At 41.7% G+C, this 17,058-nt stretch overlaps 1 protein-coding gene across 1 annotated transcript; it reads left to right on the top strand.

The window, feature by feature from the left end:
- The first annotated feature begins 11,808 nt into the window (after nt 1-11,808).
- Nucleotides 11,809-13,385, top strand: LOC133866682 (peptidyl-prolyl cis-trans isomerase FKBP17-2, chloroplastic). The gene is made up of 3 exons (XM_062303289.1): nt 11,809-12,246; nt 12,810-12,854; nt 12,946-13,385. The coding sequence occupies exons 1-3, from the start codon at nt 11,882-11,884 to the stop codon at nt 13,298-13,300; spliced, it is 765 nt and encodes a 254-aa protein (XP_062159273.1). The 5' UTR covers nt 11,809-11,881; the 3' UTR covers nt 13,301-13,385.
- Nucleotides 13,386-17,058: the final 3,673 nt, after the last annotated feature.

The raw sequence follows: 17,058 nt of genomic DNA, 5'->3' as shown, positions 1-17,058 counted from the left end.
AGTTGAAAGACTTGCAGCCGAGAGAGATAAAGCTGTTAAGGCGCAGGATCACTCGGAGAGTCTCTTGATTCGGCTCAGGGCTAGATATGACGCAGATCGGGCAAAGCTCAAGCGTTATTTGAAGCAGTTGAGCTATGCACCACATCTTCGGGATCAGAGTTGGGCTCGGGGTTGTCATTGGGGTTTCGAAAATTTTCGAACCTTGGTGACAAATCCCCAATATTAATTTGATCCCAAGACGGTTGGACCGATGCTTGTGGGTTTTCCCGAAGAAGCCATCCAGGAGATGGAGGAGTTCGGTAAGGACTTTATGCCTGATGTTCCGAATTGGAACATTGACGCGCTAGATCCCCGAGAAGATCCTCTTGACGATCCTGCAAGCTAGAAGCTGTGCTTTGTCTTGAACTTTTCTTTTTTCTTTCTTTTCCTTTTTATCAACCTGTACAAAATTTCGAATATGAAATCTTTTGAATGAAACTTTTACCTTTTAACTCTTTCTTTTCTGATCATGGCATTCGAAGTAACCTTTTACTTAGGCATTTTCTTTTCTGAAGTCTTTTCGTATCATCTCGGTGTTGGACTAACCGAGATGCTTTTCCTGGCTCTCGGTGTTGGACTAACCGAGAGGCTTTTCCTGCTCTCGGTTTTGGACAAACCGAGAGACTTTTCCTGCTCTCGGTGTTGAACGACCGAGAGACTTTTCCTGCTCTTGGTGTTGAATGACCAAGAGACTTTTCCTGCTCTCGGTTTTGGACAAACCGAGAGACTTTTCCTGCTCTCGGTGTTGAATGACCGAGAGACTTTTCCTGCTCTTGGTGTTGAATGACCAAGAGACTTTTCCTGCTCTCGGTTTTGGACAAACCGAGAGACTTTTCCTGCTCTCGGTGTTGAATGACCGAGAGACTTTTCCTGCTCTTGGTGTTGAATGACCAAGAGACTTTTCCTGCTCTCGGTGTTGAATGACCGAGAGACTTTTCCTACTCTTGGTGTTGAATGACCAAGAGACTTTTCCTGCTCTCGGTTTTGGACAAACCGAGAGACTTTTCCTGCTCTCGGTGTTGAATGACCGAGAGACTTTTCCTGCTCTTGGTGTTGAATGACCAAGAGACTTTTCCTGCTCTTGGTGTTGAATGACCAAGAGACTTTTCCTGCTCTCGGTTTTGGACAAACCGAGAGACTTTTCCTGCTCTCGGTGTTGAATGACCGAGAGACTTTTCCTGCTCTTGGTGTTGAATGACCAAGAGACTTTTCCTGCTCTCGGTTTTGGACAAACCGAGAGACTTTTCCTGCTCTCGGTGTTGAATGACCGAGAGACTTTTCCTGCTCTTGGTGTTGAATGACCAAGAGACTTTTCCTGCTCTCGGTTTTGGACAAACCGAGAGACTTTTCCTAAGCATAAATCAGATTGATTCTTGGATTTCTGCGATTGTCAATAAATACTGGAAGTAGACATTCTTTTATTGAATATGAAATTGTTTGTAAAAAGCTGAAAAAGAAAACAATGAATTACATAAAATATTTTTTCAGGTGCTCGGCATTCCATGATCTCGGAAGTATCTTCCCTGTCTCGGTCATCAAGCGATAAGCTCCCTTCTGATGGCATCCTATTACCTTGTAGGGACCTTCCCATACGGGTCCCATTTTGCCTTCCATTGGATCTTTCGTCATTAAGCTCACCTTCCTGAGTACCCAATCACCGAGCTGGAACTTTCTGGGTACCACCTGCTTGTTAAAGTACCGAGCCGTTCGGTCCTGATACGCCGCCCATGTGACATGAGCGTCGTCTCTTTTTTCCTGCAAGAGATCCAGGTGTACCTTAGCATTCTCGTCGTTGAGTCCTGGATTGTAGTGAGCCACACAGAAGCTTGGAGATCCTACTTCCATAGGTATCACCGCCTCGGTTCCATATGTAAGTGAGAATGGTGTCTCACCCGTTGGAGTTCTTCTTGTGGTTCGGTACGACCACAGCACCTCTGGAACGTATTCAACCCATGCACCTTTCTTCTTATCAAGCTTTTTCTTCAGAATCTTTACCAGGGTCTTGTTTGTCGCCTCTACCTGACCGTTCGCCTTTGGGTATTGTACCGAAGCATAATGGTTTCGGATACGGAGCTCCGAACACCACTTCCGAAATGGTTCACAGTCAAACTGCTTCCCATTATCTGTGACGAAAGCATGAGGAATCCCGAACCGGCACACCACCGACTTCCAGAGGAAAGTTATGGCATTCGCTGTAGTTATAGCTGCTAATGCTTCTGCTTCTGCCCATTTAGTAAAGTAGTCTACAGCTACAATCAAGAACTTCCGTCCACCTTTTCCTACCGGCATTGGACCAACTATATCCACCCCCCATTTCGCAAATGGCCACGGAGAAGTGAGAGGGGTGAGCTTCTCGGGACTTGCTTTCATGATTCTTGCAAATCTCTGGCATTTGTCACAGGTTTTGACAAGAAGAGCTGAATCTTTCTTGATCGTGGGCCAATAGTAACCCGCTCGGATGGTTTTTTGCGCCAGCATCCTTCCTCCTGAGTGGTCTCCGCACACACCTTCATGAATTTCCCTGAGGACATAATTCGACTCGGCCTTGGAGAGGCATTTGAGAAGGGGTTCGGAATATCCTCTTTTGTACAGTGTCTCCCCGAGAAGGCAAAACCGTGCTGCTTGTATCTTCACCCTCCGAGCTGCAACCTTATCTTCGGGCAACAACCCATGTCTAAGGAACTGGATAATGTCCCTAGCCCACTCTGGCTCCTCTGGTGCTGAGTCTACTTCCATAACCTTGGTCCTCGGGGCTATCGAAGGCTCGGTCAGAACAATAATTTGCCTTCTTGATGCTTCCATCTCTTCCTCTGTTCCCGACGCGATCTTTGAGAATTCATCGGCTCAAATGTTTTCCTCCCGAGGTATTTTTGTGATGACGAACCTTTCGAAATAGGACTGGAATCGCCGTACTTCTTCCAAATACCTAGCCATTCTATCTTCTTGTGCTTCGAATTGCCCTTGGACTTGGCCTACGACCACCTGAGAGTCACTCCGGATTTCGACATTAGTTGCCCCCATCTCTCGGGATAATGCCAAACCTGCTATCACCGCTTCGTACTCAGCTTCATTGTTCGTCGTAACGAAGTCCAGTTTTACAGCAAAACCGAACTCTTGCCCTTCGGGATTCCTGAGGAGGACTCCTACTTCGCTTATGCTCTGTGTAGAGGAGCCATCTACAAACACAACCCAGGTTGACTCCTTAGGAAGTTCTTCTGCTTCAGGAATGTTGCAGAATTCTGCCAGGAAATCTGCTAGAACCTGTCCTTTGATAGCCGTCCGAGGATGAAACTCGATATCAAATTGTCCGAGTTCCACCGCCCAGTTGACTAATCTTCCCGAGAGGTCAGGCTTTTGCAACACCTTCTTCATCGGATATTCGGTTAAAACTCTGATAGCGTGAGCCTGAAAGTATGGCCTCAATCTTCTGGCTGAAATGATCAAAGCGAACGCCAACTTCTCGATCCGAGGATACCTCTCCTCTGCGCCATGCAGTGCTTTACTTGTAAAGTAGACCGGTTTCTGAACCCCTGAATCTTCTCGGACTAGCACCGAGCTTACTGCTGAGGGAGAGACTGCCAGATAGAGATAAAGAATCTCCCCTTCGGTTGGGCGGCTCAACAGTGGTGGGTTGGCTAGATATTCCTTCAACTTTTTGAAAGCTTCCTCACACTCCTCACTCCATATAAATGTTTTTCGTAAAATTTTAAAGAAGGGAAGGCACTTATCTGTCGACCGTGATATGAAACGGTTCAAGGCCGCAATCCTTCCTGTCAGTCGTTGGAGTTGTTTTGTTGTTCTCGGGGCCTCCATCTCGAGGACAGCTCTGACCTTCTCTGGATTAGCTTCAATGCCCCTTTGTGACACCATAAACCCCAGAAACTTGCCTGAAGAAACTCCGAAGGCACACTTCGCGGGGTTGAGCTTCATGTTGTATTTTCTTAGAGTCCGAAAAGTTTTTCGGAGGTCTTCTATGTGTCTGTTTGCCCGAACACTCTTAACCAGCAGGTCATCTACGTATGCCTCAACGTTTCGGCCAATTTGACTTTGAAACATCCGGTTCATCAGTCGTTGATATGTGGCTCTAGCATTCTTCAATCCGAAGGGCATCATCTTATAGCAGTAAAGTCCTCGGTCTGTGATGAAAGCAGTTTTCTCCTGGTCTGTTTCTTCCATGCATATCTGATTGTACCCCGAGAAGGCATCCATGAAGCTTAAGAGCTCATGTCCGGCCGTCGAATCCACCAATAAATCAATCTGAGGCAGGGGAAAGCTATCCTTCGGACATGCTTTATTCAGGTCGGTAAAATCTACGCACATCCTCCACTTCCCGTTAGACCTCTTCACCAGCACTACATTGGCCAGCCACTCGGGATAATCCACCTCTCGGATGAATCCAGCTTTCAGCAACTTCTCTACTTCTTCAGCAACAGCCAGGTTTCGTTCGGCAGCAAAAGCTCTTCTTCTCTGCTTCACAGGGCGATAATTTGGGTCCACATTCAGCTTATGGACAATAACCGAGGGATCAATCCCCGGCATATCTTCATGGCTCCAGGCAAATACATCTTTGTTGCGCCTCAAGAACGCGACCAGATCTTCCTTCATGGGTTGAGGGAGTTGTGAGCCTATATGAACTTTCTTTCCCGAGTCGCCTATCTCGAACTCCTCCAAGGCTTCCACAGGCTCCCCCAACGGTGATTGCTATTTTCCATCCTCCTTAGTTTTCTCCCCCCGACCGTGCTGCCTCGGGGTATCTTTCAAGGACAGATTGTAGCATCTCCTAGCTTCCTTCTGGTCTCCTTTTACCTCTCCAACTCCTTCTTCTGTTGGAAACTTCATGCTGAGATGTGGTGTTGAAGTCACCGCTTTGAAGTCGTTGAGAGCCGTACGTCCTATAATGGCATTGTAGGCCGAGACCTTATCAACTATTAGGAATTTCACCATAATGACTTTTTGCCTTGGATAAGTCCCGGCTGTCACAGGTAAATCGATAGAACCGAGAGGCAACACCTTCTCTCCAGCAAAACCCTGTAGCTGGCACGAGACTGGAACCAACTTTTCTGATGGAACACCCATGTGATCGAAAGCTGATTTAAAAAGAATATCAGCCGAGCTCCCAGTGTCAATGAGGATCCGCCGGGTCTGATAGTTTGCTATGGTCAAGGTGACCACAAGGGCGTCTGTGTGCGGAAGCGAGACTCCAGCATAATCATCATCAGAAAACCCTATAACCAGAGGGTTATATTTCCGAGACTTTAGGGGCTTCTGGACCGAGTAAACTTCGAAATCATCGAGCTGCCTGGCATACGCTTTCCGAGCCGAGTTGGACTCACCTCCTCCTCCGAATCCTCCCGAGATGGTGTGAATGATAGGGATATTGCCTTGCTGCTCCCCCCGAGGCCTGCTTCTACTTCTCTCCCTTCTTTCATTCCTCCGAGGCCGAGGTGCTGGCTCTCGGCTTCTTTCTCTTCTTTCATCTTGTCTCGGTTGATAGTTTCTTCTATTATCCCGATCTTCTTCCCTCCTAGGCCTCGGATAGTGATCTCGCTCCTGTTGATTCCTCTCATTGACGAGGAATCGGACTAGCTTCCCATTCTCAATGAATTTCTCGATCAACTGCCTCAACGAAACACACTGCTCGGTCAGATGACCGCGTGAATCGTGGAAGGCACAGTACTTGTGAGCCAAGTGCGGCGGGGGATTTCCTTGAATGGGTCTCGGTCTCTGGTAATTCGGATCTTTCTTGAGTTCCATGAGCACCTCGGTGATGGAGGTGTTCAACGGTGTCCACTTGTAATCTCTGAAATTTTTCTTCACCTTCTTATACTCTGCGGGACCAGCATCCTGTATGGGCTCAGGATTCTTCTTTTTCTTAGGCTTCTCGGTGGACGGCTGTTGTTGTTGTTGGGAATTACTGAGGAGGGCTCGGAGCGTTTCTTCCTGGTTGATGTACCTGTCCATCTTCACCATAAAGGTTTGAAGATCTTTCGGCAGTTTCAACGCCAATTCTGCCATCAGAGGTCCATCTTTTTTCAAGCCTTGAAAAATCGCACCGTAAATGAAGTCGTCTGGTGCACTCTCTGTGTCCAGCTTCTCCTGGTTGAACCTCCACAGATAGTCTTTTAGAGACTCATTCGGTCCCTGCTGTACAGAGAGTAAGTACCCTCGGGGTTTTCTTCTAGCTCTCCCGGATACGAACTGGGCCAGGAATTTTCTTCCAAGGGTGTCAAAGCAATCAATCGACCTTGGTGCGAGATTCCTGAGCCAGTCTCGGGCCTTTCCTGACAAGGTGAGAGGAAAAGCTCGGCATGCCACAGCATCTGGTGTCTTGTGCAAGGAGACATGGGACCGAAAATTGTCCAAGTGCTCCACTGGATCTTCGCTGCCTGAGAAGACAGGAATGTCAGGTACCTTGAATCTTCCAGGTAAGTCGCAGTTGGACACTTCTTCGGTGAATATGGACTCCTTGTGCTGGAAGAGGTTGTCAACAAGGGACTCCTTCCCATCACGCTTCTGGTCAATCGTCTTTGACAGCACGTCATATTTTGCACCCAGATCCTGGACCATCTTCTGCAACCTCCTTTCTGCCTCCGTGGGTGGAACCGGATTGATGGGCTCTCCATGATTCTCGTTCCGCCCGGCTCTCTCTCCATGATTCTTCGGGGTTCGTCCCATCGGCTGCATCATGATTGGACGGCGGCGGAGTTCGTGCGGCTAGGAGCACAGCATTCTGAGCCAGCAAATCCTCCACATTCTTCTGCGCCTGGGCCAACTGTTGACTCAGTTGGGTTATCCGGGCCTCTGGTCCTGCAGATTCTGCTTCTCCACGAGCATCGTCTCGGCTGGTAGGCGGTACTTCGTTTAAGATCGATTTGGAACGTCTCGTCGTCACCATTGTGGATTTGTTTTTCGTAAGAACAATTGATCGTTCCCACAGACGGCGCCAAACTGTTGGTACAGTTTCCGGTATGGTGACGTGTCGCCTAAAGATTCGTTGCTGATTTCTACTGAATACCTCAACCCTGCAAAAAGGAACAAACAACTCGTCGGGGGTGCCGACCACGCCCACTCCGATGCCTAAGTCAGTCTAAAAAGTTTTCTGCAGAGTATTCTGAATCTTAATCTCAAAAGCTTAGAGAATTCGTTCTCTCATACCTGGTGTGACGGTCTTTATTTATAGGCCGGACCTTCTTGACACCTAGTTGGATTAGGAGTTTGAGTCCTAGCCTGTTTGAATTTTAATCATATCTTCAGGGAATTCGAGTAGGAGTGTGAAGTCCGTAGTTGATTGCGTTTGTACTTCTTTAAACTTGATTCCGTGTCAATAACCATTCTATCCCATAAATTAAGGATCTGTAGTTTATCCCTGATCTTCTGGGATTCTATCCTTATCGCACTCTAAGACGAGTGTGGCGCATGGCACCTTTTAGAAGACTGTAGCACATTTCAGCCAACCTCCGAGGTGACGATATCCGAGATGTTTTCGCTCCGACCTGGAGATCTCGGGATATATTCGCACCATAACGGGGTTGTGTAAGTCCGAGATGTTTATACTCCGAGATGTTGACACATCCAATGGGTATCACCCCGAGGGGATATCACACTGACTCGATATCATACCGAGGCGTTATTACTCCGAGACACAAATATCCGAGATATGTTCACTTCGTTTCGGCTAGGAGATCTCGGGATATTATATATATCGTAACCTGGAATGTTAAGACCGAGACATTGTCATATCTCCGAGATGTCTTTGGACCTAAACGACCTTCCCTTCGCTGGGCGGAACTGTGCGGAACAAATGTCCGAGACATAACTCCGAGATGTCATTGGATCCACGTGTCTCTAGGGTTGATTTTATCCCTAACACATTCAAATGAATTAAAACATAAGACCCTATTTTTATTTTTATTCATATAAATTAAAACATGTTAAAATCTTTGTTCCCATAAGTATAGTTTAGAATGAAAATAAGTATGAACAAGAAAAATAGCAAAAAGAAAACTATGATTTTGATTATCAAAGCATAAAATAGAAAATTAGTAGGAAATTTTTTTTTTTTGGTCAATATGATAGCCATTAAATTTCAATCCTGTATAATTCTGTACATTCGACAAAGCAAATGAAAAAAAAAAAAAAAAAAACTCAAACATTCAAATGAATTGCTCAACAAAAAAATTCACAAAATAAATGGAAACATATTTAGATTTCAACAAAAAATATAAAATACTAAAGAAACACATGTCTTCACAAAAGAGTCATACTTGTATCATTAATTGAGAGAGAGAGAGATACTACTTGAATCATTAATAGAGAGAGAGAGAGAGAGAGAGATATTAAATAGACTGGTTCAATTTTATTTAAAAGACCGATTCAATACTTAAATGACCGGTTTAGTCACTAAAAAGTATGGGTTTATGCCACGTGTCACTATTCTATGCCATTCCCATGAAGAACTCGGCTTATATATATATATATAAAAGATTTGGTCGCATTTTGCAGAGTTTCTATTCTAGCAAGAGAGAGAGACAGAAGAAGAGAGAATTTTTTGTGTCTTAAACAAAGATACTTTGCTGTGTTATTGCCTACTTAATCTGTAGGATAACCAATGTATATATAACAGTGATGAACAACAGAATGTTTGAAATACAAGAGCTATGACTCTAGAGATAAGAAGCTAACTAGATAACTAAGCTTACAAGATAACTATTCATTTGAATATACATAGATGATTCATTTGATCATCCTAGATTAGTGGGATTTGAATTGTCTTTATCTTGCTTTGATGTGTCGTTATCTTCAGGTGGTTCAATAGGCCCCTTCAATCTTGACGGGGATGTGCAGACGTTAAGGTTGGCTTTGAGAAGGGAGAACCGATGAGAGACTAACGGTTTGGTAAGCACATCTGCAAGTTGGTCTTTGCTGGATAGGAATCTGACATCCAATGGTTTGTTTGCAACTTGATCATGAACAAAGTGGTAATTAATGACAATATTCTTTATCCTAGCATGAAATACTGGATTGGAGGTAAGAAATGTAGCACCTATATTGTCATAGTGTAAGATAGGAGCCTTTGGGAGAAAAATACCAAGTTCTTTGAGCAGGGATTGAATCCAAACAAGTTCGGCTGCAGCATTAGCAAGTGCCTTGTATTATGCTTCTGTGCTGGGTCGGGATACCGTTAGTTGCTTTATAGAGCTCCATGAGAGTAGATTTGGATCAAGAAAAACACAATAGCCTAATGTTGATCGCCTGTCGTCCGGGCATCTAGCCCAATCAGAATCTGTAAAGGTCAGTAGTTGACGTGAAGGAGATTTCTGAATGCAGAGACCTTGATTGAAGTTGAATTTTAAGTAACGTAGGATCCTCTTCACAGCAGCCCAATGTGTTTCCCAGGGGTCTTGCATGAATTGGGAAACTTTGTTTACAACAAATGCAAGATTAGGTTGGGTCAAGGAGAGGTATTGCAAAGAACCAATCGTGCTTCTATGGAGAAAATGATCTTCAACTTTGTGACCAATCTCTTTGCTTAGAATAGTTGTAGACGACATAGGAGAGGTAATTGGCTTGGCAAGAGACATATTTGTTCTTTTGAGAAGATCAATGATGTACCTTTGTTGTGAGAGATACAACATATCATCGTGCCATGTAGCTTCAACCCCTAAGAAAAAGTGTAAAGGACTCAAATATTTTATCGCAAAATCAAATTATAATTCTTGAATAAGTTTATCAATGATACCTGGAACAGAACTAGTGATGACAATTTAATCTACATAAACTAGAACAAACATCACAAGTGTATCAGTATTAAACAGGACCAAGGACTGATCAGATTTGGAACTAACAAACCCCATGTCAAGAAGTTTTGTGCTCAACCGAGAGTACCGAGCTCGGGGAGCTTGTTTAAGGCCATACAATGCCTTTTGCAATTTGCACACTGCATGTGGATATTGAGGATGGTTGAAACCCGAGGATTGAACCATATAGACATCCTCTTTGATGAAGCCATGGAGAAATGCATTACTAACATCAATCTGCCGGATTTCCCAACTGTTGGAGACTGCAAGTGAGAGAACAGTTCGTATAGTGATCGGTTTCACTACAGGGCTATAGGTTTCTGCAAAGTCCACTCCCGATTGTTAATGAAACCCCTTGGCGACTAACCAGGCTTTGTATCTTTCAATGCTGCCATTTGCATGTCTTTTGATTTTGAATATCCACTTCGAGCCAACAATGTTCATCGAAGGAGTAGGAGCAGCTAAATTCCAGGTGCCATTCTTGAGAAGAGCATCAAACTCTTCATTTATAGCCTGTCTCCATGTTGGAGATTTATTAGCTGTTGTAAAGGAGGTTGGCTTAATTTCATCACTGTCAACTGAACTGCCAAGAGTGGTAGTGAGAGCTTGAGGAGCAGGGTATCGAATGGTACCATCATGAAATATTTTTGGTTTATGAATGTGGTGTTTAGATTTGATTACCATGCCATGTGGATGTGCTGAAATAATGGGCAGTGCAGTATCTTCTGGGTTAATATTAGTCAAAGGTGGGGAGATAGGAGAGGAATTATTTAAATGAGGTAAATGCTCCATTGAGGAAAGGGAGGGCAGACTGACTGGTGAAGGAAGATCAAGATTGATATTGGTCGGAAGAGACAAAGAGGGAGGAATGAGTGGATGATGATGGAGGAGTTGAAGACACTTGAGTGAAAGGAAAAGATTTTTCATTGAAAATAACATGTCTTGCTATGTAAACTCGACCAGATGAGAGATGAAGGCATTTATAACCGGTATGTTGTTTGCTATAACTAATAAATATGCAGGATTTAGATTTGAATGCAAGTTTATTGCTATTGTAAGGGTGTAAAAATGGCCAATATTCATAGCCATAAACTTTGAGAAATGCATAATCAGGAGATGATTTGAAGAGAATTTCATAAGGAGATTTGTGGGATGTAACCTTGGAGGGTAGGCGATTGATTAGATAGCAAGAGGACTCAAAAGCTTCATCCCAAAAATTGAGGGGAACTAAGGCATGAGCAAGAAAAGCCAGACCTGTTTCAACAAGATGACGATGTTTGCGTTCCACGGTACCATTTTGGTGATGAGTATGTGGACAACTTAAACGATATGAGATGCTCATTGAATGGAAGACAGTTTTGAGAGGTTGAAATTCACCTTCATTGTCACTTTGAACAGACCGAATTTGGAAACCAAAGTGTTTTTCCACTATTAATTTGAATTGCAGAAAAGATTTGGTGACATCTGATTTGTTGAATAAAGGAAAACACCAAGTGTATTTGCTAAAATCATCAACAATAGATAAATAATATCTTTTATTATCGATAGAAAGAAGAGCAATAGGCCCCATACATCTAGAAAAAGTAATTGTAGAAGAAAAGAAGATAATGAACTTGAAGAGCCAAAGTGAAGCCTGACTTTTTCCATGTTGACATGAGGAGCAAATCAATGAGGTCGAAGGATGCACGAGCAGTTAATTTTGTAATTAACAATAAATAACTGCTAATTCAACTATCATTAAAATCTAATCATCCGATATTAACAGACACCTATTTTTAACCGTTAGATTAAATTTAAATAACAGTTAGATCGTAATTGTTAATAATGACTACTTAATCTTAACGATTATATCAAAATATTTCCATTCCTCTTATTTCATGTCATTTTGCATTCCCTCCCTTAATAAAACGCCCAAATTTGTGGATAAGGTAGGGACCAAACCCAACATATTGCTGTGAATATGGTACGAGTGTCCCCTGTCTCTCATATCTTACATCTCTATCTTTACAAAAGGAAAGCTTCTTCTGTTATCTTCTATACTGACAATGGCTTCAGTCTTCGGCTCCCCACCATTTCTCTCCCACCCAATTGTAAAACCCCACTTCTCTTCGTCATCACAAACGCCACCTCCTCCACCAACTCCACCTTCACAGCCTCAATCTCCAACAGTACCATCTCCGCCGCTAGCTACCACTTCATCGGAGCAGCAAGCACCAGTCTCTGTTAAAGCGGAACGGCAGAAACCCACCAAGCGCTCCACTGTTGAAACCACAGACTGGATAGCTTCCTCCTTGACCAGGCGCTTCGGGCTCGGTGCTGGCCTTGCGTGGGCTGGCTTCCTCGCCGCCGGTGTAATCTCTGAACAGATTAAGACCCGCATTGAAGTCTCCCAGCAAGAAGCAGATACCCGGTTTGTGATCTTTGTCCACTATCCGTCACAAAAATTTTCATATGCCAACTGTTCGAGCTGAGTTTTTCTTGAAAATATGAGGTTTATATAATAATTTTTTTTTTCTCTACATGCTCGAACAAATGTCTTTCATCATAACCAGTCGACAAAGTGAAAATTTTATTTTTTGCAGTGTTGAGTGTGAAAATTAAGATTTAGACCCCAAATTATTATCAATCAGACTAACAAAGTTAATAACTTTAAAGGCAAACACCAAATATATCAATACCAAAATCAAGGCAAGCATGTAAGAAATCAATACAAAGATTTTGATAAACGCCTGCAGCTAACTGAGAAACACAAAATCTTAGCTTCGAACAAATGCTCAAATTTTGGCAACATGTCAAGGCTTTGATACATTGTTTTTTAAAATAACAGATGTCATCTATCTAAAATTTTGTGCTATACCCACTGAGTGACTGGATGACTGAAATATATTGCTTTGATCTTTCTATGGAAATAGAGATACTCTTCATAAAGTGGTCCTTCGAAATGCAACCAATAACCAAATTTATTTTCTACAGAAATGTTGATAAGGAAGAGGAGGTGGTCTTGGCTAATGGCATAAGGTATATGTGTTTTATGATCATTGCCCCATAACATGACGTTTGAATTACTTAATTATCCTCATTTTTCTTACATGCACAAATTTTTGATCAGGTATTATGAATTGAGAGTTGGCGGCGGGGCTTCTCCAAGGCCAGGAGACTTGGTTGTTATCGATCTCAAGGGAAAAGTAGAAGGCAGTGGGGAAGTGTTTGTGGATACATTTGGTGGTGACAAGAAGCCATTGGCTCTGGTAATGGGGTCTAGGCCATACAGCAAGGGAGTGTGTGAAGGAATAGAATATGCATTAAGATCTATGAAGGCAGGGGGTAAAAGGAAAGTGATAATTCCTCCTAGTTTGGGATTTGGGGAGAAGGGTGCAGAGTTGGGTACTGGTGTGCAAATTCCTGCTTTTGCAACGCTTGAGTACATTGTTCAGGTTGATAAAGTCTCCATTGCACCTGCTTGAATTTGAGTGTCATTGGGTAGTTTATGACTTACCTGAAATGGTTCTTTATAGGTATATAATATATACCCCTTGCATTGATTGTTTATCATTTACTCTTCGCTCAGCAAGCATTTACATCTGGCTCAACAAATTTGGTGAGCATTGTAGCAGTTCATCAAATTTTTTTTGCTCAAGTAGCTAGTGGGATGTAGGCCTAAGTAACTTTCAGCTAGCCGGGTGTGAATGCTCTTAAAACTAAAACGAAAGAAAAAAAGAAAGAGAGGGAATCTTGTTACTTCTTGCACAGAACACATTGAGTGAACAATCGAGCATTCTTTTTTCTTTTTTGCTAGTTTTTGCTTTATTGCTGCATTTGCAATCAAGAATTCCAAAACAAAACAAAGTGCGATTCTTCCAACAAATATCATTGATATTGAAGGATTTGTAATGCATTCTTGGGATCCAACTTCCAAGGTTGAGCTAAAGAAGAAGAAGTTCCATTGCTTTCTCATTAAACTTTTCCCAAATTATTTCTTGCACTGGCAGCCTATTGTAGCCATAAATATGTCAATTTGATAATGGTGCTCGACTGTAATAGGATCTTGTAAACGCAATGTTGAAGAGGGACAAACTCAAATGACATCTTAACGTTGTATGCTACATTGGCATCACCCGTTAAGAATACGTGGAGCCATCACTTATTATGTTATTAAGAATTGTCAAAGTTGCTCCAAACATCCTTATCAAGCTGCTTACAAAATTAAAATAAGAGCTCCACCTTGTATCTCTAGCTCATTTTAAAGTACCAATTTGATTTGTCCCTCTTCCGGTTTCAAGTTCAATAGAAATCATATGCGCAATTTCTGCTACTCAAGCGGCTTGCAGTTCATCATTGCGTTTACATGAAACGCTAAATATATTAACAATGAACTTAAGTTTGTAAAAAAAAAAAATTGACCAATTGAAATTAATTCTCTTGATGATGCAACTAATGTTAGTTGTAGTCAATGAGCAATGAAATGCACATAATAAGCATAAGGGCCATCATTAATAAATAAAGATTGTAACTCTAGTCACTACACATATTACTAGCACTATCATATTCTAGACCCCGAATATTTTGTATGTTGAAATTGTGACGAGAACGGACAACAAATATATTCTTCTTAAAAGTCAAGACAGTGTCTTCAATATGCACAAGATCAAAGAAACGTTGTCTTACAAAACCTTCTTTGTCAACAAACCTTAGAATAAGATCCATTTACTCTCTTTTGGATTCATCTCGAGCTTCATCCACTATGATATAAAGTTTTGAATCACCAATTTTCTCACGAATTGCACTTTGTGCCCTACCTTCCAAGACATGTAAAGTCTCTTTTTGGATTGGATGTGAAGTACACTTAACATTTTAGGGAGCATTTTTTTAAGACAAGCTGTCAAGCTCAACAACTTTCTTATTTTACATGGATACAAACTTTATCAACTCAAGGAAATTGTCATGATTTTTTTTTTTTTTTTTGAATCAAGACCCTTACCATTACCTCTAAGATAACATACTAGATGTTGAATATTGAATACAATCGATTGAAGTTTTCAATCGCAACTGGTTGTTTAATTTAGGTTTCAAAATTTGCTTATCTATCATCTTATCAATGTGTAAGGATTGGTTCATAAAATAATCACAATACTTAACAACATTGTTGTTGGGTGTGAACATTGATCTTTTCCGGCCCAAAAAAGTAGAATGATTATCATCATTAACTTTCTTCCCATTATAAAATCCTTCAATATTAAATATTAAATGCATTAGCTTCAAGCCATTCCAAGGGGGTAGCCTAGTGATTAAGGCTTGGGGTTTCTAGGTTGTGATACCCATGAGGTCACGAGTTTGAAACTCGCTGGGTGCTACCTCCGTCTTGGGGCCAGCCACCTGGGTATAGCCTGTGATTCAAGCACTCCATGCAGATAGTGGCGGTCTCATGGAATTGTCATTAGGAGTGAATTTGATGAAGTAACCTGGATCGATCACGTTCTAAAGTATAAATGTCAATTGACTCAACTTCTTAAAATTCAATTCTTGAAAAAAAAAAGAGGGGATATTCTCACTTAAGAGATGGGTGATATAATATTAACCTATACTAACTGCCGTGACACTTCCATTGTCATTGACTTTATGTTTGGATTAAGGAATTATTGTGGATCTTAACACCCCCCCCCCCCCCCCCCCCTTTTTTTGTTTTTTTTTTTTTTTTTTTTTTTTTTTTTTTTTTTTTTTTAATTAAAAAAAAACCCAAGAAAAGCATGAAAATCAAAAGGGATTTGTTGACGTATGAGATCAACACATGACCCCACGCCTATCAAACCAAATTTGAGATTTGCACAAGAGAAGGAGAGGTCAGATGGCTCACCGACGCTAGCTAGTGAGGCCCTCCGGCGGTCAAATTAGTAGGGAATGAGTTTAGGTATTTTGAAAGTAGGGACTTGACAAAATAGACGTTACTTTACAAAATGATACTTGATCCCCTTTTTAGAGGCACATTACAGATCTGATTCGTTCTAGAAGACGAGTGACGTGGTGCTGACGAAGGGGCTTTCTCTTTCTAGGCCATTTAGGGTAGGCTTGGCAATTCGGGTTACCGTGTCAACCCATCAGGTTAGCGTGTCAACCCATTTAACTAATTTGGTAAAAAATGTGTAATTATTGTGTCATAAATATGTTATAAACGGATTGATGGGTCATAAACAGGTTGGTGGGTTATAAACAAGTCATTAACGGGGTTATAGCCTAAACCCAAACCTTATATATTCGTGTCGTGTTCGTGTCGGATTCGCAGGTTGTGTCAAAATTGCCCAGCCTAATTTAGGGTAGCGAGGACCCGGTGTTTGTTAGGGAGAATCTTTGCTAACGTCCGTCTTGGGGCTTGATCTCCTATGTGAGAGATAGGTTCTCTGTAGCTGTGCTTGGGTTCGAAATGCCGTCGATCCAATGGGATGTGTTGGGCCGCCGATTTATGAGGTTTGTAAGTAGAGTGCTTTGTCCTTAGGCCTCAAAAAAAGGCATGGGCTTGCCTGGATACTTTTGGGCTCTGGGTATCCGGCCTTAGGGCTTTCAGTATATTCCGAGCTTACATGATTAATTGTAGTAGTATAAATTAAAATAATGCTATACATCATCCTATTACATTTGCATCATTCCAAAGTTTATATGGGGTGATCTTTCAACTACAAAATCAATTTTTATGTATAAAATATTATGGGTGACCATAATAAATAAACTTTGAGAGAATGGAAAGCATCAGTAGGCAAATGCAAATATAGGCGTTGTTTGGCAAGCTTCGGAGCATAACAAAAATAGTGAGCCGTCACTATTCACATTTTTTTTTTTTTTTAATTTTTACATTTTCCAATAACAATCCGCATTATCCACATCAAAACATTCTCACTTTTTTTACTTTTTATATTACATTAATAATTTTTTATTACTATTCAAATAAAAAATTTCATCACAATATAAAATTTTTTCACTTTTCTATATAATTTTTTTTACTTTATATCACATCATCACTTTTTATTAATTTTAAAATTAACAAACCTACTATGTTATTTTCCGGCACTTACCAAGCTTACCCGTAGATAGGATCAGAACTTTCAAATCTTAAAAGTCAGTTATTTCATCCCAAGGGCAACGTTGCTGATATCCCAACCACAAGCCTCGAATGGATGAAGAGAGAACGCCGAAAACCCAATTTTTTATTTTTTTTTTTCTTTCTATAATATAT

Source organism: Alnus glutinosa, chromosome 4 (assembly GCF_958979055.1).
Source record: "Alnus glutinosa chromosome 4, dhAlnGlut1.1, whole genome shotgun sequence".
NCBI classification, from domain to species: domain Eukaryota; kingdom Viridiplantae; phylum Streptophyta; class Magnoliopsida; order Fagales; family Betulaceae; genus Alnus; species Alnus glutinosa.
This window is presented reverse-complemented; position numbering and strand designations above follow the sequence as displayed.